Raw genomic sequence first — 27,382 nt, 5'->3', positions numbered from 1 at the left:
AGCTTCTGCGCGTCACTGGGGAACGGCTACGTTGCTAAATGTTACCAAAACAACATTGACGTTTCCTTTCACTGAACCTCTTAAATGTGATAAAATGTAGTATCATCCTATCAAACACCACTGCCTCCTTAATGTACTCTGCCGTTCAGTACTTCCATATGAGTGTGAATTCAGCATAGTTGTTCTGTTTATTATGCCAGTGTTTGGTAAACATTTATGGGTTTATGTTTCTGGACATTGCTCTTGTTTATTTCTGTCAGTGTTTTGTGATGATCGTTAATTAGCTCACAGAAATGATTTGGTGGTTGTGTAAGGACTTTTTCCCGGTTCCCAAAAGTTGTCAAGTTGTGAATATATTTGCATAGTAAGTCTCTTGGCTTTTAAACTTACAGTTTTTGAGATAGCTTTGAAGGCACCCTAGTTCCATGTCATTTAGTTTATGAAGAGATTTATGCTGTGTAAAATATCTTTGAGAAAAAAAACATAGAGATTCTGTTGGCCTCCTGAATTGAAGCTTTTCAAAAGCCACCCCCCGTTCAACCATGGAGATCGTCATATATTAGTGATGTTTATTTTACGGATTTACAATGCAATATTGATGAGTTATGCGCAATTGGGGCCGTGTTGCAGCTTCATGAAAAAGAGACGGTTTGTTTTCCTTCCCCAAGCTTACGAGCAGAACAGCCACAATTAAATTGCTTTTCAGCTCCATTCTTTATTCTTTTTTTTGTTTTTTTTGTTTTTTTAAAAAAAAAGGCAGACAACATTGATTTAACCCCATAACATTAAACCTTATAGTTTGTTCACATATCTGTCAATCTACCTTGGGAGTAGGGAGGTGGGCTAATCACAGGAAAACTGACTCTTCATCCAAGATTACACATTTCCAGGATGACAACAGGATGTTAGGGGTGAGTCAGACATTGCTCTGCTCTCTCGTCGCTAATGGAGGGATTTTGGGGGGGAGGCCGGCAAGCTATTCCTTCAGGAAGGAGAAACGCATTGGGCTTGAATTGCTCCGTGTTTTGGGGCGCCCCAGTGCCCAGCGTGACGCTGCTTTGAGCTGAGTGTTTACGTAACGTCTGCTGCTCTCTTACACGACGCGGTCCCATCTTATCGACGTGCCTGTTGTCCGCAGCCATGCCCGCGCAGCTCTCGCTCGGAACCTCCTGGCACATTCCAGAAATCACATTTACAAATGAGTCTCGTGATATTATTTTTGAGTGGCGTTTATAAATACCTGTGTGCTCCCTTTTTAAAAGATAAGGATGCAGCTGAAAACATGGCCAGAAACAGACACGCGCATCACGTTGTTGTGTAATAAACTGGCAGAGAAGGGGAACTGGAATATCTTGTGGTGAGTTCCTTTAAATGCCACTGGAATTTATGATTCGGCAGAGGCGTCAAACCGCAGGTAATAGTGAACCTGACTAACCCCCCTCCCAAAGACTCGGAAATATTTGATTTTGGTTCCACTTGCATGATGAGTCCTCATATAGCACGATATATGTTTCAAAGCAACTTCACTTAGTGACTGTCAACTGATTAAACTTTAGATGCATACCAACCGACCTAATCATTAAATATATTAAAATACATTATATATTTTACCGAACCCTAATTTTCTTGGCAGGGATTTGGGGGGGGGGCAAAATCAGGTGCTACATCCTTGTGATTTGGGGGCATCAAGTTATGCAGATATGCAGACTTTATCTAGAGCCAACTCAGAAAAATAAAGAAAACAGATCTAATGATTGAAACCCCATGTGTTTGATGTTAGATCATGCTATAAATAAGAGACGAAGACACGAAAATCAGTCGAACATTTATTCCAACGAGATTTAAAAACATTGCAGTCTGAATGGAAAACACATTAATATACGTTTTCAGTTAATTTCTTTATTGACTCATCCATGTCATTATTGGTTTTAACAAGCTGTACATGGACCCCAGACACGAACGGCATTCCATGCAACACCATCGCCCTCTGCAGCGTTAGTGAGATGCTCCGGATCTCCACGACAGTGACTGAGAACGGCACCTGGTCCAGTTGAAGCAATAAGGCACATTTACGGTTTAGTTCTCAGAATAATTCATGCTTGCGAGGCATGGGACACTGGCCGTTCCCTATGAGGTAAGTAGCTGGAACGTTAGTGGCGTACCTAAGCCAGGACACCTGTCCTCTCACTCGAGGGAGCCGAGAAGGCAGCCCAAGAGCATGGAGAGTCTTGCGGTTCATCAGCCCATCCAACATTCATACGTAAAGACAGGCCATCCTGAACGGCTTCGGTACGCTAACGTGCTAATTAGCGTCACCAACCAAAGCCAAGGTCTCATTGTACATTTCCCACATCCGTGTTCTCTGATGTAAGCTGTCTGGGGGGGCTGCCTGCATTGGAGTAATTGTTTTCTTTATTGCATATTCTGGACCCATCACCATCCCCCCCCCACCCCTTGCCACACCCCCAATAAGTTATTAATGAGGTTCCCATGCATGATGACAAGCAGACTGGGGTTGTACTGCATGGCTGACTTCAATGGCAAGGTCCAGCGGAAGCTCTGTTTTTTTAAATACTGCTGAATTTTGGTTCCACAAGGTGATAATAATTTACTCTGGTAAATTGTAGCAGCAGCTGCACAAAACACAGCGGAAATTATAGCTTGGCCAGAGTGAACCATGGAGGAGACGATACCCCAGACGGGCGGTTTAATGGGCCGTGTTTTCATTGCTGTCCGCTCTGCCAAGGCCTGGCCAGCGGCATGGGACACAGACACTGCCCTGTTCATCCTTTCTTAATCCCTCAGGTTACCTGAAGCAGACGAATCAGGTGCGATATTCTCCATAAGACACAATGAAATTTTCCATTCTTTGCAAATGGAGTAAATGAATTAGTGCCGTCGGGAAGATCTGTCATACTGGATTATTCATCAAATCAAAAACAAGGGAGACATCATTTTATACCAGTCAATAATAATTCCTCACAATAGGGCACAAAATGTTGATTTTCTCATAGAGGAGCACATAATGCATCAATAAATATGCAGACCGACCTATGGGCCATGGGCACATGCCAGTGTAAATAGTCAAACCTGGAGCCAAGCACAGCTTGAAAGATTGTCAACACAAGGTGGCCTCTTCTGCCTCATTGAGATCACTCGGGTTGCTCCCATCAGGCAGACAAATTAGGCTGCATTCGTTCCATCAGCATATCGATGGCTCCTCCGATCCATCATCACCTTCCAGCCCCGAATGTGTGGTGGTGCCGGTGGCGAGAACCAGCCTGAAGCGGGCGGGTGAGCCAGCTTTCAGCACGTCTCCCGAATCAAAATGCCAACGCTGACAGATACTGTAGCATTGGCATCTCCAGACATGAAGCCAGCTCTGGTTAGGAGGAGAAGGAAGAAAATGATGAATCGCAAACAGGCAAGCAGCTCTGTCAGATACAGTATATTGGCACATAAGTGAGGCCTCCTCTCCAAAAGCAGAAGATAATTTGTCTTAATCTCCCAGCGTTAATCGCAATTAGGTGCCACGTGGGGAGGAATGTAGCTTATTGGTGTGATTTTACAAAAGTGGACAAACTCATTGGATGAGAATGTGAACCTTGTGAAGTGAAGACACCTATGAGTACGAAGGAAGGGAAGCCACAGGCAGGGCATGGAGGAAAAGTCCATCCATCAGGGTAGGGTCTAGACTCTTCAGAAGGTAGCAAGGAAGTTCATGGGTGGTCTTCCAACGGGAAGAGCAGGGATGGAGCAGGTGCTGTGCAAGTAGTTTTTCCTAACAGAACAACACCAATGGAGTCCTTTGTCAGCTGGTCTGAACTTGTCTCTTATTGGCTTCTTTTGATAGCGCTAACCTGCTGCATCGCCTGATTTATTGGACAGAAATGACTATATTTATTTCCTTAACTTGCGTACGGGAACCTTGAGTGACTTGACGCCGTGACTCATGGTCTGTAGCTGACATGAACATGTTGGTTGTAGTGTTACAGCTTTTAGATCACTGATCACTCACCTTCCATGTCAGTAAGAACGTGAAGAGATCCTATGGATGATCGCAGGCTTGATGGTTTGACCCCTCACCCCCTTGGAAGGGAGCTCCATGACTAGTGGAGGGTACAGATTCTGCAGTGACCCCCTCCTCACCTCCCATACGTTTATTTAAAAGAATGCACCCCCCTCATCATCTCCCCTGACAGACAGATCAGTGTCACACTGCAGCAGCTGTTGAATAAGCCTCCAAAGAACAGTCTCACTGCACCTTGTGAAAATGCAACACAAAATCAAGACAGAAGTAATCGTTTCTCTGTAATCTCTGCTAGTGCAGTCTCCTCCCAGTGTGGCCTTTAGTATGTCTGCATCTGGGTATGTGGAGCACCTGAATACATTTGAAACCCCCTATCATCCTATGTCTCTCAGCAGAGCTTATGTACACGGTGGAGTTGGCTGGGGGGCTGGGTGCCATCTTCCTGCTGCTCGTCTGCTTGGTGACCCTCTACAAGTGCTACAGGATCGAGCTCATGCTTTTCTACAGAAATCACTTTGGCAGCGACGATGTGGATGGTGGTAAGTCTCCGTCACCCACTACCAGCCCGATGAGCCCACCCAACATCGTCATGTTGAGCTTTCTTGAGAAGGATCAGATTGTAGTATTTGTAGGGAGTAATTATTGGGATTCAGTAGCTCAGCCTATGCAGTTGTCCCAAGGGACTTCAAGTTTTACCAATTTTGGCACCCAAACATGTCGGAGCCATTTAGGTTAAATGCTTAAAATTCAAGCAGTATGTCGCTCAAGAGGACAACTCCAGGGCCCCCCTCAGGGCTTGAACCATCAGTCATCATACAGCTGGATATTTTCAGGTATGGCCCCTAACAATATGGAACAATTCAGGGTGGGCAAAGCTGAACCCCAGTCTCTGCTAGTCGCTAATGGCTTTGACATATGCCAGCCAAGGAACGTTGGCTAAGAGCAGTGTTTCTCAGTCCGGTCCTTGGGGACTGGTCCACGTTTTTACTCCCTCCCAGCTCCTGGTAGGAGGGAGCAAAAAAATGTGTACTGTCTACCAGGGAACTGGGAGGGAGCAAAAATGTGTACTGTCTACCAGGGAACTGGGAGGGAGCAAAAATGTGGACTGTCTGCCAGGGAACTGGGAGGGAGCAAAAATGTGGACTGTCTGTGGGTTGGGAAACATTGGCTAAGAGAATTAGGGGGTCTCATGATGTAGAGTGGCACGGCAGCCAATCAGAATGCACAGCAGACAGCTTCTGCTTGCCCTCACAATTCAAGGATGACTAGACCCACATTACAAGGCGTGGAGTGAAAATTCATTTCAAAGCCAGTTTGATTTTAAAACACTTTATTGGTTTAACTTCTTTAATTCAACAGCTGCTATCAGAGTCCAAGTAGCTGTTTTGGGTTATACACAAGGGGAGCAGCAGGGAACACTGACTGATTCACAAAGAACAGTGAACTTCAAACTAGACTTGAATCCTGTTTATTTTCCATTTTGTGAATTTGGGACACATCGTAATCTCTGTTCTTCCCTTGTTACATTTGAACTCCATAGTACAGACATTTTCTTTGATTCCATCAGCAAAGGACGCCCGTGAAAGCTGAATGCACATTAAAGAATCTGAAACTGAAATTTATGTGCAACGCTTTAAACTTTAGGGCCGGCATGAGAATGAGAAGAAGACCGACTATTCCTGGAGTCACAGCAAGACTCAAAAAAAAAAACGTTTGATAAGGCTACAGTGACGTAAACCTGTTTCAGGAAAAAGACGAGGAATTGGGGGGGGGGGGTATATTTGAAGGCCCCCTCAGCAGACGTATCAGCGCCATGGCATGTGGGCGGTGCCATCTGAGTAGCGGAAAAGCCAAGCATTCTAATTACTAGCTGTTTCAGACAGAGGCCCGGCAGCAGATATCTAAAATAATTAATGATTCCCAGGCATATTAAAAACAGGAAGAGGGGAGCACTTCTGGATACTGAATCCTGGACCCTCCACTTAACAAGGACGAGCCTTTGTCTCCTTTAATCGCATAGAATGAGTAAGCAAAGGCTGACATAAATGGGATTTCAGTTTGCCTCCTCTGTAAAGCACTGTAAAGCTTACAAGTCCTCAGGGAAGGGGGACCCACACACATCCACGTTTTTGCTCCCTACCGGGAGCAAAAATGTTAACTGTCTGGCATGGAGCTTGGAGGGAGCAAAAACGTGGACTGTCTGCCCAAAGGGGATCGGTTTCAATAAGCTACCTGGTGTAGCCAGGGCACCAGTAGGCTGGTTATGCTGCACTGAAGCCTAGTATTGACTAGCAGACACCCTCCCCTTAAATCCTTTGAGCTTGGCTCCCATTGGCTCTCTCCTTCCATTCCTAAAAAACAGGGATTTCAGTTCAGGTTGTGGATGTTGAGAAGGTTCAGTGGATACATATCTGTATTATTTTATATTGTATATTACAACGGAGCAGATTATGGAGGACAACAACAGACATTATAAGCTTTATTGTAGGATTAGGGACACCTGACTTGGTGAGATCTGTATAGGCCTCTAGCAGCTTTGAGCACTGAGCCATCCTGTTACATATAGACACTGACTGTGGATATCTCCCCTCTTTTCTATTAGATGAGATAAATGTAGAAGTTTAACACAGAAGCCAACTATGGGCCCCAAACTGCCCAATTCTGCAAGGGCCATGAATCCTCAGGGGTCCGAGGCTCGAGAAGATATTACTGATGTTACATATTACATTTCATCTCATCTGAAACCAAGCCTACCTCGCAGATCAGTGATTCATCGCCACAGTAACAGTTTTCTCTCTGCCCACGTCTCTTTTCTGCTTAACTGAACAGGAGTGTGATTTCTCGCCCGAGCAGGCGATAAGGCGGACGCTCTGCACCAGCTCCCGTTTCCACTTTCTTTCGGGTCACGGAGGACCGAGGCGTTGTCATTCTGTCAGAACCCAGTGCTAATGGTGTGAGCAGTTTGTTTCATTTTCAGTCGGCCTTTCTGTAATCATGGTAGATTGAAGGCTTGGCCGTAATTTCCCACAGAGGAAATAAGTTTCTAAATTTGAAATTTCCTTTCAAGGTTATCAAACATCGTCTGTGCACTTTACTGCTTTCTGAAGAACCATATACTTCTTTGAAATGATTTATGTAAAACTAAAATTAAGAGATTTTTTTTTTACTATATTTTTAAACAAATCTACATTTTTAAATCCTGATTAAATCGTGCTTCTGCTGGCAGAGGCTACACTGAGCAGCAGGTTGCTTCCAGGTTAAAAATTTCTAAGACAGCAGCACACAAGAATAAGGTGAAACAGGAAACACTAGGAATGACATCAAGTGACTTTCAAAAGGAATGGGAAACATTAAGTGCAGGTGTGACGTGCACTGCTAGGACAGTTCATATCAGGCTCCTAGAAGCAGGACTGAAGTCCTATAAAGCAAGGAAGAAGCCCTTCATTAATGAGAAGCAGGGAAGAGCCAGGCTGCAGTTAGCAAAAAAAATATACATATATATATCTTCACTGTATAACTTTGTTTCATGGAATTTTCCTTTGGAAACACATGCTAGCCGTCTCATCAGAGCTGGAACGATCTTCAGTTTAATCCATTAAGAGCCAGCATCTATCACACCGTTCAGCGCAGTAATGGATGCCAGCCGTCCTCTGACAGTAGTGTTAATTTTTCTTCCGCCCTGCAAGAGGGGAGTTTATAATTTGCTTTTCTCACTCCGGGTGATAGTGTTTGGAAACATGGAGCCTAGACAGGGACGAAATGCAGAAATCACTGATGCAGGTACGTGTAGTTCAAGTACGACCACAGTCCCAATGGAGGATGAGCAAAGTGAGGTCATCAACGAAGGCCACACTGAGGTCCCAGCACTGATGATGATGAGTGCAGTTAGGTCATGACCAAGGGCCACGGTGAGGTCATCACCGAGGGCCACGGTGAGGTCATCACCGAGGGCTACGGTGAGGTCATCACCAAGGGCCTCAGTGAGGTCGCAACAGTGACGATAATGCTTCTGTCCAGCTCCCGCTACCTTGCTGGACATCACCAGCCGCCCTAATGAACCACAGAGCTCGCACTTCTGATTACTTTCAGCAAGACTGTCTATACAGCATGACCAGCACTTTCATTTATTTGCTTAATACTTTTTTTTGAGATTTTTCTGAATCTTTACTTACAGTTTTGGGAAAGTCATGTTGGGATGAGCACTGAAAATTAAATGAGCCTTCCCTGCACACCTCAGAAAATAAACTCCGGCCACATTATTCACTATGCAGCACGTAATCAATGAAGCTTTTACTGTGAATACCACAGCATTCTTACGCCTTACACGGTCCTCAGCTGTGCCTGCCTAAGGCCAGGATGCTTCCCGCCCAGTCATTAAAATAACGATGTTCCCTCCATGTAAAATGTCTAAATCAAATCTGCAAGTGGAGGCTTTAGGAGCTTGGGGGTGCAGCTGGACTGCAGTCTCCATCCCCACTGGAATAGTGCTCTGACTTGCTCTGCTGTGAATGGCTGCCCATTCTTCTCTTTACCTTTCGAATGCCAAACACTGAAGTCTTAGCGTTACCTAGTTTTGGAGATATGGGCCATAGAAATGTTCGAGCATAGCAAACTAGATGGGTAGATAGCACTAAAGCGCCTCTGAAACTGCCTCTTTAAGTGCAGAAACAGACTTGAATTAATATGAATTAATATTTTTACTGAGTAATGGTTAAAGTCAAGGCCATATGGCTGGCAGTATGATCTTACAGGGGACCGTGTTGTCGTACCCTTGAGCAATGTGCTTGACCTGAATTGCTTCATTTATTGCTTTAACAGCTGAAGAGTAAAGCTGTTATGCAATTATGTACCTCTGTCATTATCCTATAATCTGGCTTATTAAAGGCCTGGTTTATGGAATCTGAAGAGAGGAAATTGCAAGAGAATCACTGTGGGTCCATTTTTGTTTGAGTGGCATTAAATGAGATGTTTACAATCTCATTTAATGCCACTTAAATGATGAGTGCTGTGATGTTAGTGCTCATGGTGTTTTGGTTTGAATAGCTCTCCTGTTAGCTTCTTACAGTATTTAGTGATGTATAGCATAGCTCTCGCTCCAGTCCTAACCGGTCTCTCATTGGAGGCTTAGCCTAGCAGGCCTAGCATCAAAGCTAGCATCTTGACAGCCGTGTGCTTATCTACCTCGCTTGTGCCTTGAACAACAGCATCTGCTGAATAAATAAATGTGAATGTTAAATGGCAAATTGGCCGCCGTCCCCAGAAAATGTAACAGATTCAGGTGTCTTCTGTGCACACTGTAATGACGGAAGGTGTTATGGTTGTTCTCGTCAGAAAACAAGGACTACGATGCATATCTATCCTACACCAAAGTGGACCCTGATCAGTGGAACCAGGAGACTCGGGAAGAGGAGCGCTTTGCACTAGAGATTCTACCCGACGTCCTGGAAAAGCATTATGGGTATAAACTCTTCATTCCAGACAGGGACTTGATCCCAACAGGAAGTAAGTACCGGCCGGATGCCTGCGGAACGTGTCTTGTGGCTGTTAACTTTCGTCTGGGAAAACAGAGGTTATTGTACGTCCAGCGTGCATTGTGATGTTGACGCAGCTACCGTGCAACATCACAACTTGCCACAGCGCGACGTGTCATCGTTTACAGCAAGTTAGCTAAGCTGTGCAGCTCTAAAATTACCGAGCAAGTCTGTGTTCCACTGGACTGTTATGTTAGATGAGCTAGGCATCTGCTAAGAAACACGTTTAATGTACGTTTAACCTCCTAGAGCAGAGTGAAATTTAGTGATTGTGAGCATGTTGACGTTTGTGACATCACAGTTTTAAATATCCAATAGCCTTTGAGTACCAGTGTATATCCATTTTGGATGAAGTGATGTCTGTGATTGAAATCTGATATGAATGGTGCCCGTGTTGCAATGTAATGTGTAGCCCTGTACGGCATGCCGTCTCTGTGCTCTGAGCATGCGTCAGTTGATGTGCACCCGCATGTTACACATCCCTGGCATCCCTTTCATCATCTCCTTAGCCTCAGCTTCACTTGGCATGAAAGCTCAATATGCGTTAATCGCCTCATTGCCCGCTCCCTGGTTGTGGCATTAAGAGGTATAATCTGACGCAAAATATTAAATCAATGATCAGGATGTGGTCATTTGTCAGTGTGCACATTCTGCTACATTATTTCTCTTATGAATAAATACAGATCAATTCACAGATGCTTAAATATAAACTGCAGGTTTCTGTAATGATGCGTAGATGTTCCTTGCAAAGAACCAGAACCCTTGTTTCTTTGTATTCAATTACTATATACATTGTATTTAATAGAGAGTGTTTTACCTCCCGTAAGAAGATATTTGGCAAAAATAGAATCCAGGATAGAGATGTTCATAAATCTTTCCACTTTTAAACTTTGTGATAAACCCAAGGTGACCTTAGGAGTGAGCACTCCATTCTGACTGATCTTTCACCATCTGCTACTGTGACGCGTGCCTCTTTCTGCCCTTGTTACCCTGCCTGTTGATGTTCTTCTGTCCTCTTTCACTTTCCAAACCACCCACCGCAATGTAAATCATCATTTTTGTGGCCGTTCACTGTTGTTGTTTTTTAATCCTCAGGGGACTGTTAGGTTATAATATGGGACGTGGTGCTGGTGATGTAGAAATATCATCATCACAGGTCATAGTGTATTTATTGCACTACAGCTTTCATTTGCATAAACAGCCCAGAGTTACACGCACAGTTATTTCTGGTTTTGCAGCGTTATCTCACCCAGAAGACCTACAAGATGGGAATAATTATGACTCATAATTGGCCAAATTCGTAATTACATTTTTGTCATGAATTAAAGAATTGCGTGCCACTTATTACAGTGTAACAAAGCTTCCGTAGCTCCAGGTCCCATATTAAACTGGAATAACCTGGTCATGTTGAAAAAGAGGGCGAAGGCGGGGAGAAACTGGGGAGGAGACACAGCATGTTTATGCTGGTGTTCTGACCCCCTGGCTTCTTCCCTGATGCCATCCTGCAACCTCCTGACAAGAGTTTGAATGTTGAAATATTTATGTTTAGGTTTCACCAATGATCATTTCCAGGATGACACAGGACTCGTTAGAGGTACTCATTCCAAACCTTCTCCACTTGTGTCAGCAACCATAATGTTCTCCATCCACAGACAAGTTCCCTCAATAAACAGTCCACTCTACAGTACCTAAAGGGAGTTGGGTGGGTCCTTCCATTCATGCTGTACAGAAGTAAGTCCTATTAGGCGGTCAGTGAGAACATCAGCCTTGTGTTACCATGATGGCTTTGTTCTCTGGGTTTCCTGCTGACGGAGGCACCACCTAATCCCAGCAGACAGAGAGGGTGGAGATATAGCGAGCGATAGAGGGGGGGCCTCCGATACCGTTAAGCGCAGTGGCGAGACTGGGTGCCGTTCCCCGGAGCAGGCGGCCTGTTTTTGATGTCCTCTTTGAAAGCGAAGTTCAGCTGCCTTGCTTTTAGCCCCATTAAAGAGGAAGCGAAATGCCTTTGTGTTCGGCATGGCACTGGTTCAGCAAGCGCTAAAAGCCTCCTGGCGGCGCCAGGCCTGGCCTGCTCGAGGAAGAGTGGCTGTCAGTAGAGCTGTTTCAGTAAGATGCGCAGTATTTCCGTAGAGCCATTTCAGTCAGATGCTGAATGCATCTTTCTTGCTGTTCGACTGAAATGCTACATGTTTTTATTTAAATGGTAAGTATTATAATAGAACCATGTCAGATATATGCAGCGGTGATGTTTTTGTTACTTGCTGATTCTTCAATGGAGGAATTTTAGTTAGATGCTGAGATTTCAGTTGGGGGTGTTTCAGTTCAGGTGCTATTTCAGTGCACAACTACAGGGGTTATCCTTTCTCTCCCTCCCAGAAATCTGATGTGTTGGAGAGCAGGTAGAGTGATTTCCCCCCTGCCTCATTAGTTTCAGAAATTGCTTTTGTTTAGCTTTTACTGTAAATTAGCATACTTAGAGTTTAAATAGCCTTGGATCGGTTTTTTGCTAGCCGTTTGATTTTGTGTTTGTCTGTCTGTGTCGTGCCCCCTGCTTTAACCATTCTCTGCTTTTCAACCTGGGCTTTTATATGGAAAGTTGGAAGAAACCAAATCTAACCGCCACATTTGCATTTTCAAGCACTGAAGAATATCAACACATGCCGATTTGTTAGAGAAATAGTTTAAAGTAGTAGTTTCTGAATTAATATTTACAGCAGAAACTTGTCATATTAACCGTCAAGTAAAGAGCTGTTTAGATCTGAGGAACATGAAAAGGTTCTCCATGCTGATCCGTGATTCTCAAGCCTGGTCATGCTGGGGCTCATGTGTGAAGCTTTATTGTTTCTCTGACAACCTCTCTGAGAGACTAAGCTATGACGGGTCAGTTTATTGTGTAAACTGGTTCAGTGGGTCGGTTAAGCACTCAACTGGGCTGAAAATCTGCTCACACTTCAGCTCACCAGAGCCAGTGTTGAGAACCACGGGTCTTGAGAAAGCTGGGTGGAGGTTTGGGGCAGAGCCTTTCTCACCCGTCACCTCCGTCTCTGTTTGACGGCCGATCCATAGCCTACATCGAGGACGTGGCGCGCTACGTCGACCAGAGCAAGCGGCTGATCATCGTCATGACGCCAACCTACGTGGTCCGGCGCGGCTGGAGCATCTTCGAGCTGGAGACGCGCCTGAGGAACATGCTGGCGACGGGCGAGGTCAAGGTGATCCTCATCGAGTGCGCCGAGCTGCGCGGCATCATGAACTACCAGGAGGTGGAGGCCCTCAAACACACCATCAAGATGCTCTCCGTCATCAAGTGGCGGGGTCCGCAGAGCAGCAAGCTCAGCTCCAAGTTCTGGAAACACTTGCGGTACGAGATGCCCTTCAAGCGCCCCCAGCCCGTCGCCTCTCACGAGCAGGCACTCGAGGCGGGCGAGCCGGGCCCCTTCAGCGAGCTCCAGACGGTCTCCGCCATCTCCATGGCGGCCGCCACCTCCACCGCCATGGCGACGGCGCACCCAGAGCTGCGCTCCACCTTCCACAACACCTACCACACTCAGATGCGGCAGAAACATTACTACCGTAGCTACGAATACGATGTTCCCGCGGGGGGCACCCTGCCAGCGCTGTCTTCGCTGGGCAGCCAGCACACCTACTGCAACATCCCCATGACTCTGCTGAACGGGCAGCGGCCGCAGAACAAGTCGCCGCGCAAGCCCAGCCTAGAGGAGGCGCACACCAACAACGCCATGCTCCCACTGTTGCCACGGGAGACCAGCATATCGAGTGTCATCTGGTGACGTAGACTGGGGGATAGCGGCCAGGGAAACCGACTTGGCCCATTCACCAGGACCGTGGCCTGGGCGACAGTCTCGTTCAGACTGGCTCCACAGGGATTAAAACGAAACAAAACGAAAAAATAAAGCAAACAAAAAATAAAACAGCAAAAATAAATGGCGATCAAAAAAAAAATCAGAAATGAGAGGACACCCACATGTTTTTTTCCACACACACTCACCTACACAAACAAGGAAAACAGGGTCTTGTATATATTTCCAGTTTCTTTGTAGCATCTGTGTCTTCCTGTTCCTTTTGCGTTTACCCTTCTCCGTTTCCACTGCCTCCTGCCGTCCATTTTGACTTTGTTTGTTCTCCTCACCCAATCTTCCAAACAGATCTTTGCTTTTTGAATTTAATTTCACCCCGAGAAACAGAAAGCAGGTTTGTGGAGTCATGGACTGTAGTCTTTATTTTTCCATATATCTTGACTTAGTGTAGTTTAAATGATTTTTTTGTTAACATTTTTGGAGAATACTTGGACGTGGCGATGTTTTATTTGAAGGATCAACATCCTTTTTTGTTGGCCTATGTAAAGGGTGTGACACTCGTTTTCAGTGGGTATTAAAAACTATAGATTATGCAAAAAGTTCAGACACTTGTCAGTAATATTTCCTCCTGGAAGAACAAGGAGAGGCAATTAGTGAGCGGTGCTAGATTTTCTCAAACTGATGGTGTGTATTTCAGCTGTAGCTCTCTAAAAAACGTAATATTTTCTATTTTAAAAAAACAGCCTTGCTGTTTAGGTTGATAGCGAAATGTCTCACCTTAAAATATTCTGTAGATTATTTTAAAAAAGGAGTATATTTTTGTAACAAAAAGAATTTGCTTGGTAAGTCATACTTAACATCTCATTCCACGTGAGTGAGCAGACCGCAGAGGTGGGTACACGACAGTTCTGTACAACATGGTTCCTGGATTGTGAAGCCAACAAAGTGGATTTTGAATCCTTCTCTAAATATTTTAATTATTATTTATGATAAAAAGAAATATTGCATTTTTGTTGGTTTTGTCAAGTTCTTGAGATTTTGGTCCTAAGGATGACTTCTCCACATGTTAAATCATGTTTAGGGGACGAAAAAAAAAGTTAATTTATGTGTTGAAAGACATTTTTAATTACCTATGAAGGTGTAATTTCTGAGTATGCATAGCAACTAGATATGTATTCTATATATAAATATATATATATATAAAACGCAATTCACACTTGGAAAGAAAATGGCTCTTTACAGAAACACAGTCATGATAAATTACCCACCATTTCTTACTCCACATCCTTGATGTCTCCTTAGTGCCTCCCTATTCCATCTACAACATATCTTGTCTGTAAAGTGTTTTAATGCACTCTCTCGCCTCCTGCCTGTTAGGGGTGGTACTGCAGCTACCCGAGTGCTTTGAAAAGTCCCTATTTAGTCTTGTGGCTGTTCGCTACATAACTCCCAGGTAAGAAGAGGTTGCATTTACCTCAGTTTGTCCAAAAAAAGTAGAGTAACCCCTTGCACATCTGACCGCCTCAGGACTGGTTAAATGAAAAGTCTGGTTATTGAATCGTGTTCTGCTAGTAAAATGGGGGAACATCACAAATGCACATACATTGCCTTGATCTCACTTTTCCAAAATTTCTACCTTTCAATTTCCAGATTAAACTAACTTTTTATGATTTATATTACATGTAAATAAAACATAACATCATCAATGCAGTTAGAAGAAATCAAAGATGATGTTGCTAATCAGACATATACCGCTATGTTTTAATTTTGACAGATTTGTAGAAAGGTCCCTTTTACTGTACATGAAAGTCCCTTCATAACCCAAAATCATCCACAATAAAAAGTTTTTAAATACAGTATTTCTGGGGCATGAAATTACATGCCAGACCCCTAATTTGTACTGATAACTGCAATAACTGAAGATGAACAGCTGGGGAAGTGACTAGCAGTGATTTTTAATGTGGGGGGGGATATCTGCTGTGTTCAAGTAAAGTTGCTTCAGTGCTTTTAGAAAGTTGGCCTGAACCATAGTTCCCACGTGACCTATGGATTTTTGAACTGTGCAATTCTTATTTTTCCAAACATCAGTTTTCAAAGAACAAATGTATCTCATCTTACAATGCCACTGGGCCACAGGTGTTGTTCTCACCAAACTTTGGTTCTTTCAAGCCTGAAGATGTTCTGCTTTCTTTCTATTGCATCATGGGTAAGTATTAAGGGCACAAGCTGAAACAAGAGGTTGCAAACCATCTCCTGATTTATTTCCTGTTTATTTTGTAACATAAACAGCATTTTTAATTAGGATGGCTGGGTTTTATGTAAGAGACTGGTTAAATGAACTGAATGTAAGATACAGACAAGAATTATGCAACATAATCAATCAACGGGATAGGTAAGAGTAGGAGCCATGCCGGATTTCTCAGTCTAAAGACAAATGAATCTTCTCCTAATGTCTATCTTTAATACATGTAATGATTCAAACAGTCAGTGCTGTTTCTTGTCGATCATCTGGAGGCTGAGTTAAGGTACTTTGGGAGCTGTGGAGGCTTCATAATCTACACCGAAAATTAACAGCAGATCAGTCTATGGGCTGAGGGAAAAGACCAACAAAACGTTTCTTTTCACTGTATTTGTTTTCTAAGACATTGTACGTGTATATATATATATATAAATGAAAGTGGAAAATACTATGAAGACAATCTTGCCATGTTCATAAAACCAATGTTTGCATTTTCCAAGTGAGTGGCGAATTGTTTTATGAACATTTGTAATAAATAACACAGCACAGACCGACTCCTAGCACTTTCGCGGTTCTGAGACTAAAGGTTAAGGTTCTCTTTGTCTCTCGTTTTTCTGTTTGTTTTTTTCTTTGATTTTTTTTTCCTTTTTTTACTCTGTACTTGCAATGTTAATTGAAGAAATACTATTATTAATAATAATAATAATAATAATAATAATAAAAACCAAATTTAATAATTGGTTTATTCATTGGTTGATTTAATTTCCCCCAAATGAATGTGGATCCAGGGAGGGGAATATGGTAGAATTACATAACCAAGCCTACCGTGGGTTTTGGATTTTTATGCAAAGTACTCTGACATGCCAGCGCAAGGCAACATTTCATGTCAGTGTAGTAAAATGCAGCAAATAACAAACAATGTGTATTTAACTTCTGATTAATACTAAGCGCTCAGATGTGAATAAGGGTCCGAGGAGAGCATCAGCCACCGAACCGCGGAGGCCAGCATATGGGCATGAATATGGATTGACTTGGTAATGTCAAACCGGCAGAGCAATATACCGAACTGGGTGTTACGTAAGTCATGCAGTGAAGTAAAAATCAAAGGCATGGGTGAGGTTTGAAGAGAATCGCCATGACCAAGTCAGAAGTGGCAGCGTGGTGATTACATACTGTATCTGCTTTTGAGTAAGTGAAGTTTTAGGGTTAGAATTACAATACGGACATTTTTCAACCACTGGTGGGTCATGATACAAATGCAAGAAAGCACCAATTACCAACTGCAGTCCACAAAAATAAAACATACAGGTAGCAACTGACCAGTGCATGATCATAGTTACAGGCAGTTTGCGGCCATCAGACACCTCACAGCTCCCTAGGGGGCGCTATCGTTCCCATTTCCCCAAGGGCAGGACGTGTTCGTCATTGGCCACTTGGGTAAGGTTGCGACGGGAAAGCAGCTTCTCGGTTTCCGTCTGTCCTGATGGAAATCCTAACAAGTGAGTAGGTGTTACCAGTTACAGTCCACTGTCTTTGGACTGGGAATAAACTGCATCTGTGAAGCAACACTGAGGAAAAGAACCTAAAGCTAAACCAAGTATATTCCTGTAATGAGCTGTACATTAAATCAAGGAAAAACTAATAAAAATACTTCTCTTAATAATCTTTTAATCAGCACATAAGCAGGTCTGTCTGCCTGCTCTTCTTGTCCTCATCTTGTTCATCTTTAATATTGATTCAGTACTGTGTGCTTTACTGTATTATGAATGTAGAACTCAGAGGCTGACACTTACAGAATCTTCCTCACACTAAGGCATCAACAGTCTGACAAGAAACTGGGTCCAGTTGCGGCACAAAATAATAAAAGTGTTTTTGACACGGAGGCCTCTAATGTTACCACAAATGTTGAAGGGCAACAGCAGTGTAATAGTGTCTATTGCTTCAGAAAACTTCAATGCATGTGAACCTGTATCATCTCTCCTTCTGTTATACACTCATGCCCTGCCCAGCGCTCCCCCCCCCCCCCCATTGGTGACCTCCTCTTACATCCATTTAAGGGTAATTTAATTTCACACTCTCACATGTGCATTGTCACAGTCATTTTTAATACTGTCTGAAAATACACTGGTGAAACACTGAGCGGTTTACATTCAATATACCTTCAAATCAGTGTTTGAATTTTCTAGCTTTAGAGCTTAGCCTGTGTTCTGAACACTTTAATAATATTATATGATGGAGTTTTATATCATTCCACACCCAGCCAACCTTGAAGTTACCATTCACCTCATATCTGCAGTAAGATGCCTTTCGGCGATCTCGCGGCACTGCAGGACCCCTGTATAAGCGACTTCACAGGCAGCTTCTGTGTGTAGCTTTGTGCCTGTTGTCATGACGACCTATTTCTTGCATCAGCACCGAAGAAATCTAAAGGAGCAACTGCAGTGTGTGGACCTACAGCTTAGTAACTTGTGCCCAGGTCCAAAAGGTTGCTAGTTTGAATCCCGTAGCCAGAAGAGTTATTATATCATTTTCGGGGCCCTTGAGCGAAACTCTTAACACTAACTGCTCCAGGGACAATGGATGCCCTTACTCTCTAACCCTAAGCTTCTTCCCTGTATATGTGGGTGTCAAAGGAGAGCAACATGGGAGATGCAAATATTGAAGTTTGTTGTAATTGCCATCTATACCTAATACGAAGGGCAATGCATTCAAACTGTGGGAGAGGCAAAATTATTTTTCAAACTGTGGCACAGAATTTCTGTTCTAATTGGTTCTGTTTGAATTTGTAATCGTGTTGTTAAAGTACAGACCGTTGGGTTTCAAAAGGATTTCATATTGCAGGGTTACTGTCTGTAGCAATTGGACCGTGAATAAGCCATGTTAGTCCCAGGTAAGCAAGAACAGTTAAGTTATAAATGCAGTTACATCTCATCATTTATACGTGATTCAGAGAAGAAACCTTCATTTTCGGGTAAACACTGTCATCCTCACAATTAAGTATTCTCCTGGTACATTAAAGGTCTGACTAGTTCTAGTTCAAAGCAACACGGGGGAATAAAGTCATTCATAAAGCGTAAGTATGCGCGGCAAACACACAGCGCACCAGCAGCCTTGTAGCTCACAAACGACACGCTGCTGGCAAATGGCAGCCTGTACACATTTAGAGACAGTCATCCGTCTCCATATAGTGCCGCGATCAGACAGGCTGTAAGACCCAAATGCAGGCGGAAACGATCCGACGGCTGCAATTAGCTCGATGGCAGCTCATCCTGCCCGCCTGCCGCAGCGTTCGGCCCATGTGTCCATTCCTCAGACGCAGCCTCCGTACGGAATGAGCGATCAGGTGACTGACTCGGGAGACACGAATAGGATCCGCGACGCGATCGGAGCAGATGGTGCCGGCTCTCTCGCGATGACCGCACTGTGTTTCCACGCATCTGCTAGGAGCAGCGATTTATTTTCACAGTTACCAATGTTACCAAAGTACTACGTGTGAGTAGGTAGGACAGCTGGCGCGGTTTGTTTGTAGGTGTGTGGCAGATGCCAGCCAGTCTCTTCTGTCTCCCAGATCATCGCCGTTACTGAGATTGCTATAAAAACCAGGCATCCGTAGCCAATGAGCCGCCTTCTTCTGCCGTGAATCTGGGGGCCAAATTATCCCTGTGCTCCAGCTCAAAGATGGAGGGGCGGGTAGGTGTTTGGGTCCAAGTGGGAAAAAAAAAAAAAACAGAACTCAATATCTCACCAAATGCCTTTTTAGAACAGAAGAAACAGCATTGCTTTCCATTCTGACATGTTGTGAAATGCCGTTGCGGATGGTGGTATGGCAACGGTTTGCATGAATACAGTAATGAATTGGTATTGGGTGGGAAATTGTGGGATCTTTGAAAGGTCTTCTTTAAATTGTTTTCTTATTATTATTAATTTCAATATGACAAACTATGGGCAGCTGTCTAAGTAATTCTCAACTGGTTTCTATTACTCTTTTACTGTAGAATGCCATTCTGTAAAAAAAAAAAACATCTGAAAACCAAGATGATTCAGCTTAAAAGTTTGCCTCTGAAAAGAAAAGATCGCCTCTTGGTTGTCTTTATTTGTGACTGCTCACTGCGTGTTCCAGCCCAGTGAGCTGCTTTCCCTGCTCACAGGCCAGCTCACCAGCCTCTCACTGCACATCCTCCGCAGTGCTGAGCACACAGTTACAGCTGCCTATTTGGTGAGCTCCCTTATCACTGGTGCCGAGCGCTCGAGCCATGTGCTGGCCTCAGTGTTTATTGGTCAGATGACAATTCTGTCTTAATTCCAACCCTTCAACCTCTCGCTGCCTGTTCTGCCTCAATGTTTACTTGTGGTTCTTCCAAAATAAACTTTTAAAAAGTGCTGAAACTGTGAATACACTATTATTATAACAAGCACATGACACCTTGCCAGCACATTGCAAACCCAGTGCTCTTTAAATACACCCAGCTGGTCCTGCTAAGTTTCATTGGGGCAGGTGGATTTCACTGTCTTTGGCTAGTGATTACTGCTTTACTGATACAAAATCCACTCTGGTATGCTTCCTGTTGCCTGTCACTAGTCCAAAATGCCTTTTTGTGACATTGACTATATGTTGAATGTAGTGACTTGGTATAATTGTCTATTCATTCTGAAGATAACAGGATTTTTTGTAATGCATTTATTTGATTTGGCAATTCAGGATGTTCAGTCCCAGTGTAAGATGGTATCTAAATTCACAGCGACTCCCTCTGGGTCTGTTTCTTGTGACTTAGCCGGTCGTATCATTTGACATTGTAATTTTGTAATTCTTCCCAGGTCTGTCTTGGGTAAACCCCATTTACTTAAGAAAGCTCAGTCATGGAAGCTCATGGGATTTTGAAAGTTTGCAGATTGTTTGTGTCATTAAACAGCTTTCGCTTCAGCATAGGACTCCGAGAGTCTTCCTTGGCAAAGGCATGAATTTCTGCATATTTTCTGTAAACAAAACATGATGGTAGGTATCCTACAGCGTGTGGGAGTTCTGTGTACTGTCAGTCATCGCAGGGTTCAAAGGCTGCTCTCTCACGTCATGAAAATTGTGACTTCATAAGAAGGAATTAATCTAACACATGGTTCGGTGATATTCTTATTTGACAAGAAACAAATCCTATGCTAACGGGTCCTTTAAGAAGAGCAGAATAACTGATGGATGATCAACACCAGGCAAAAGTACGTTCCTTTTGCTGTGGTCCCCTTTTCATCACATTGTACAGTCTCGACTGGTCACTCAGAGCTTGCTTCAGATAAGTGCTCTAGTTCCACACAATTGTGAACAATTACAGATGAAATCTGCAGAGTGATCAGTCAGAAGTATGGCAGCCGTCTTGCTGTTGCTCAAATACTTCTCCAGTAATTATATTTATTAGAAACAGTTTAATACCAATGGCATCCTTCCTGTATCTTTCTAGGAAAAACAAGCTTGTAAAACAGTGCCATCTTCTGGCCACTCTTAGGTACTGTCCATGTTGCAGTGGTCTGGGTAATGAAGAGGTTGAATGTTATCCATTACGGAGGTGCAAAGCGATGCTTTATTATTAGTAGTGTTATTATCTTCCTGCCTCAAGGCAAGTGGGTCCACAGCAGTTTGAGGGGAGAGAGAGCTTTATTAAACATCTTGTTTCAATTAACCCAGCGAAACACAGTCAACAAAATGTCTGGTTCCGAATTATAAGATGGAAATACAGCAACAGATGTCTGAGAGCCCAGAAGTGCTTATTGTTTCAGTGGGGGTGTCCTCTTTACGGTTAGCTCTCCCCTGTGCTCAAAGATACTGCATGAAAGAGTGCCACGTATTTTCCTTCTCCCCAACTAACCTCATCAATTACAGAAACCCAGTCAGATCCATTTTTATAATGATATATGCATCATCCCATCCAAGAACAGTGTAGCTGAATGTCTGGCTACTTCAAACTGCATCAGTCAGTTTTCAAAATCAAACTCATCAATAATCGGCATCATGCTGTTATGGAGTTTTGGAGCTTAGAAACATCAAAGCAGAGCTGTCGTAATCGTCACCCACCTGCCGCGATTCTCCCGGGAAACAGTATTCCTGTGCTTAGCATTCTGCTTCAGACAGAACTGTGTGTTCATAGAGAAGTATATTTGATGTGAGTCACTCTGTCGGCAGATATGCACATGATTTTTGAATCGTAGCATTCTCTGTTGTGCCAGGGAAACGGGCAAATTGTCTGGATGGTCAGCAGGACGTTGTAGGTGCCTGCATTTAGAAATTATTCCGGATAAGGGTGAGCATTAAGGAATTATGCGAATGTCACGGGGTGTCTGAGCCTCTGAGTGCTCAGTAATGAACTGGTATTGGTATTTTCACGTAGAACACTTAATCAAAATCTGTCATGAATTATTTTCCGTTGACGTTAAGACTGCATGTGATCTCTTGTCACAGCCAAGTTTGAGGTTTCTGAGCCAGAATGTTCTTGGTGTTGTAGGCCAGTGTGTGGTCACCTTGCTCACACCCAGCAGAGTTTAGCTGAGGCCACTCTAAGGATCGCTAAGGAAGACTCACAGAGGAATGGCCCTGTCAGATTTGGCCTAAATCTCACTTCAGAACCAGTTCATGCAAGGCCCATAGCGATGTCTGGTGAAAGCAAATGAGGTCATGTTGATTTATGTGGACGTGGAAGGCAGACTGAACCACTGCTGGTTAGTCTGCCCATCTATGCTCACATCTCGCTGAGTGAGCAAAACATTCCTGAGGCAGTCAATGCCAATGCTTGGCTTTATTTTGGTAGTACAGGCCACCTCTGTCCCATCTGACGGGTCATTAAGTGCTCAATTAAACAGCCTAAATAATTTGTGCATCAAAGACCTCCCTCTAATGAGTGCTTTGATCAATGAAGCATAATGATGATTCATTTGTGAAATATCGCGGGTAACTGTTCAGCTGAGTTATTGACTGATTAATTTGCCTGTAGATTTCTGCACTTTCAGGGTTTCGGAGCAGCACTTCTGGTCTTGTATTAGTTTTAATGACGAGTTTAAAGTCGTGATTGGTTGCAGCTGATCCTGCAGATCTCTCGCTCTCTCCACCTTGAGCGGCCTGATCTTCATCTTTGCCTCAAGCATCAATGTCAAGCCTGTTGTTGCCAGGGCAGTGTAATCTGACTACAGAGGTCAGTATGGTGCGTGATGCTTGTCTAAGCAGAAGGGGCACAATCCTCGGTCCTCACAATCCTCACCTGGGTGATGCCGTCACACGGAAACGTAGGGACCTCCAGCGGCAAGTGGCCGTGGTCCGTCGTTGGCCTTCATCCCACGTCATCTTCATTAGCACTGACAGATCTACCCGGTTCGATATTGTCTTTGCAATTAAGCGCTTAATTGGAGATAAAGCGGGGCTTCTGCAGGGCCAGTGTGATTAATACAAGAATAACCATCAGAATAAATGAAGAAGGTTGAAGGGATTACGGTGTTTTGTCTTTGCGGCAGTGTCTCTGCAGGGGGGCCTCTGGGAAACGAAGCGCCAGATCATTAGCGTGCAGTATGATCGCTTAAATTTGCCTGTATTTGCATAAGTCCTGCTGCACTTTCGTTTCATCTCACTTAATTCCCAGGAAGGGGTCCACAGGTACACATGCTACAAACACGCACAAATAGACTCTCGCAGAGTGCAAGGGAAATCTGGGCAGTATCCAGGAGGTATTAAATAGATTAAGCCGAAAGACAAACCTGAACATATTTGAATATCAGACCAAGACACGGGCCTGCATTACTCAACATAGCTGTATTAAATTAACATGAAAAATACATCTCATGCATGCCGCTGAGAAAACCCCTGGCTGTGACCAGCATCTCCATGAGGGAAACATTAGCTAATATGTGACAAACTGCTAAGGTATAACCGAATTATATTCTGGAAAAATGTGTCCACCTGTCAGACTCACGAGGTGATGCCTTCTTCCATAAAGCAGCAGTTCAATATACAGTAGCTCACCTGATAGCAAATTCCATTCTGTGAACTTTGTGCTTCTCTCTTCAGGGGTTCACAGAAGTTCTCACTCAGTGCGTTTTAGCGAAAATGACGCGTCCGAACCACCATCCACTGGCTTGTAATTTTTTTGTTCTGACGTTCAGAGGATATTGGACTTGGGGTCTGCCTGAATGTTGGCGTGCCAGATTCTCTGAATATAAAAGTATGTCGACCATGAGTAACAAGGTCATGTGATCTTTAAAGCAGAACTTTCTAAGAACATCTGATGTTACTGTTCATTGCCGGAAGATGGACAAGTAAATTATTTAAGCACTTTGCCTACCAAGTTCTCTACAGCTGGTGTAAGTGATTATCCCAGGCTCACAGCTGTAGCTCAATGTGAGCATTGATCTGTATCATACCAAGTAACAAGTACCTGCACACAAATGCATAGAAAGCCTGAAGTCTCTGGACACTCTCAACCTTACTGCAAACCTTGAGTTGTCACATTGTATTGCTGGCTTGTTTCCAGGAGCAAAGAAGCCCTGGAGCATGCTGGGAAGCCCTGGAGCATGCTGGGAAGCCCTGGAGCATGCTGGGAAGCCTGTTTGCTAGCTGACAGCAGCTCAGTTCTGCTGTGTGCCTTTTTTTTTCCATCACTCTGACACAATCTGACCCCGATTCTAATTGAGGGCCAGGGGTGTATAGAAGCAAACAGACCGTCACTCACCTCTCTGAAAATCAAAGGAGTTTGTTTCTCTGTGGTTTAATCAAGCCATAATTTATCCATTGCATGCCTACTGACGTGAACCAAGGGAGACGGCAGCAAGGATGTGATGTTGATTAAAGAAATGGGAGATTAAGTGCAGAAGTGCTCGGTACCCCTTGTTGACACATGCTGTTGAGCTCTGAGACACCCGGTGCGATGTCTCTGCTGTTACGTCCTTTGAGAGACTCTTAAACAGAATCGCTTTGCTGAAATTGGATAGCTGTGTAAGTGCCTAAATTGTAAGATATATCCAGGGATGGACATAACTGGTACACAAGTACACATTCACCTTTAAAAATGACCGTGCGACAATCGATTGTGGTAACTGTAAATGCGTACTTATTTTATGTGCATTTGCGCTGATTTGAAAAAAATATATAATATATTTTAATCTTGATATGTTAACTCTACTTCATTTGCGGTATACAGGTTAAAATGCAAGGTATTACTTTGTCATAGCAGTGCAAAGGCACATACACTAACTACGCATTTGCACTTTTACAAACAATCCATTTTCGCATGTATCGTTTTTAAAGGTGAATGCGTACTTGCGTACCATGTCCATCCCTGTTTAGAAACCTACCGAATTTTTCCTGCCTAGAGCTTCTTAAGGTGGCACCGCAGAGGAAGACAACTTCCCTTAAGTCACGGAGGTCGGTACTGTTTCAGCCCCAGATTACCTTCCGGAGAGTATGAGCGTGACGCTCAACAGTCAGACACGAGGAGCGGGGTCTTGCAGTAAGGGAAGGAAATCCCTGTCCGTAGTGCTGGTCTGTCCAAAGATGTCCTTCTGAGCTCTTGTAAAATTAATTCTTTAAGTGAAGTACAAATGAAAAATTGATGAGGGCCTAGAGATAATCTCACTGCCATAAAATATGATCCATGTCTCCTCTATTGAGCAGTTAATCTTACATAGTCTGTATTTTATATTTTAACTGCAATTTATTAGATTTCAGGCACAAAGTGAAGTCATAAGAGGTACATTATAAACTGATTGTACTAATTAAGATGTGTAGCTGGATCAGAAGTTTGGAAACACCAGACTGTGGGCTGAAGCTTAGACCTCTGGCCTGCAGCGTTGCATTTGGAGGCCTTGTTAGGCCAAAGTCAGCTCCCCTTCCAGCCTGAGCTGAGACAGGAAACCCTTCAGACCTTTGGAGCTGAGTCCAGTCAGGAAGGACAATGGTAACCTTCCTCCTGACTGGCATCAGCTCCAAATCTCTGCACAAGCTTCAAAAGGTCCAAACCTCTGCAGCTTGCCTCCTCACCAACACCCGGATCCACCTACACATCTCTCCAGTTCTCTGTGACCTGCACTGCCCCCCTGTGAAATTCCGCATCCAAAAAAAATTTTCACCTACAAAGCCCTCAGTAATCTCTCTCCCCCTGTCTGTCTGATCTTTTCCTGCTCTGCCATCGTTCTTGTGCTCTTAAATCCTCCTTTTCTGGCCTCTTCACTGCTCCTCCTTCCAAACACCACAGCTTTGGTGACCAAGCCTTCTCCAGGGAAGCTCCTTGTCTTTGGAATCCCCTTCCCTCTGACAGCCGTAAGTCACCCTCTCTCTTAAACCGTTTTGGCTCTCCCAAGCCTTCCTATTCTCTTAGTTCCATCCATTTCTATGTTTTTCTTTCTTAAAATATTATTAGCATCTTTGGGTTTAGAAAAGTGCTATAGAGATCTAATCTAGCGATTATTTATCATTTATCATCATCCTGGGATTTGAAAATGCACTTACCTTTCAGCGTAGCACACCTCAGAACGTCTTGTTTTTCCCAGAATACCTCACCACCTCCACCCCACATGCCAGAAAGAATATGCTCATTTTCTGCCTGAGCCTGCCCTCGCAGCTGCATAAATCCTCTGCGCTGACGAGTTACAGCAAGAAGCTTTTTGTCTTAAGGTCATTTAATGCTTCGAGCCACCAGCAACTCAGTCATAAGCTCGACAGACAGAATTTGTTTGATTCATTATTTCATTTTGCATGGTCTAGCAGAGGAGCCCTTAAAAGATGTTTGAAGCATGTATGACTGTTCTGTAGACGTCGTGCTAGGGGCCAGTTGTCTCCATTGCCCCCCAGCAAAACAGCTGTCCTACCCTCAGCCCCAATCAACCAATACAAATTATTGTTATTGAAAATACCTGCTATCCGAGGCTCATGTGAAATACCAAAGTCTTTTGTTTTCTTCTTTTTTTGATCCATTGTTCCCAGTGCTGCCTCAGTAAGTGCAAGTACTGCAATTGGTTGGCATACATTTGAGCAAAAAAATTATCTGTGGGTCTTTTTCACTGTCACCCATCTCATAGAAACGCTAATTTGGGGAATCACATAGGAGTTTGAAATCAGTGGCGGAGTCATTGTGGTTCAGTACGGCTGCGAGATGACAACACGCGTCAGGTTTGCATCCTGAGTGGGTTTCCACTTCACACCCATTTGAACTGACCGGATAAGTAAAAAGCGCATTAAAAAATACATTCTTAAAAAACACACAGAAAATTCAAGTAGGAGTCTACACTACGTCCCACTAAAGGAAGTTCACCATATAACACTGATTCTTCGTAAAGATGCTATTCTAGCAGCAAAATATAGAAAATCTTCATTGTATACAAACCTGAAATTAAAAGTCTTCACATCTGGCTGACGGCCATCCTTCCGGAAACTCTCCCACCCAAAGTCTTCGTCAGATATAGTAAAACTTGCAGGACCAGATGGCTTGCTTGTTTTATCTGCTCTTTGTTTGACAGACTTCTTTAGAATTGTTTATACGTTTTTGTTTTTTTTCCCCAACAGAGGCATGCAAAGCCGTAAAGTTAAGCGGGCAGATTGCGGTTAGTCAGATGACGCAGCAGTCAAAAAATAATAATAAATCAGCAGAAATGGTGGTACTGATTCTGTGCGCTCGTATGCGAGTATTTATCTCTGTCTGTCCAGGTCTCAGCTAGAACCTATTCCAGGGTCTTGCTCCTGTGCTTTTTTTTTGCCCACTATAAGTCCTCAGTTTGTAAACTTCCTGCGAAACAGAATTCC

At 43.7% G+C, this 27,382-nt stretch overlaps 1 protein-coding gene and 1 long non-coding RNA gene across 12 annotated transcripts in view; one reads left to right on the top strand and one right to left on the bottom strand.

Moving 5' to 3' along the window:
• il1rapl1a (interleukin 1 receptor accessory protein-like 1a) overlaps positions 1-16,319 on the top strand; it is a 330,464-nt gene extending 314,145 nt beyond the window's left edge. For 8 of the 11 annotated variants that reach the window (XM_023839920.2, XM_023840176.2, XM_023839841.2 and 5 more), the window contains 4 exons: positions 4,423-4,569; positions 9,362-9,532; positions 11,111-11,155; positions 12,631-16,319. In XM_023839920.2, the coding sequence (XP_023695688.1) occupies positions 4,423-4,569; positions 9,362-9,532; positions 11,111-11,155; positions 12,631-13,355 (1,088 nt within the window). In that variant the 3' untranslated portion in view covers positions 13,356-16,319. The remainder of the gene's footprint in view (positions 1-4,422; positions 4,570-9,361; positions 9,533-11,110; positions 11,156-12,630) is intronic. The other 3 variants (XM_023840338.2, XM_023840499.2, XM_023840422.2) reach the window with 3 other exon arrangements.
• LOC111858827 (uncharacterized) lies at positions 1,814-26,141 on the bottom strand. Its single transcript, XR_002841697.2, has 3 exons — positions 26,093-26,141; positions 25,037-25,168; positions 1,814-3,382 (listed from the first exon to the last, which is right to left on the bottom strand). It is a non-coding gene; the product is annotated as an uncharacterized lncRNA (long non-coding RNA).
• Between the last annotated feature and the right edge of the window lie 1,241 nt (positions 26,142-27,382).

This window comes from Paramormyrops kingsleyae, chromosome 1 (assembly GCF_048594095.1).
Source record: "Paramormyrops kingsleyae isolate MSU_618 chromosome 1, PKINGS_0.4, whole genome shotgun sequence".
Classification (NCBI taxonomy): Eukaryota; Metazoa; Chordata; class Actinopteri; order Osteoglossiformes; family Mormyridae; genus Paramormyrops; species Paramormyrops kingsleyae.
The sequence above is the reverse complement of the archived record's forward strand: the minus strand, read 5'-3'. Positions and strand labels throughout refer to the sequence as shown.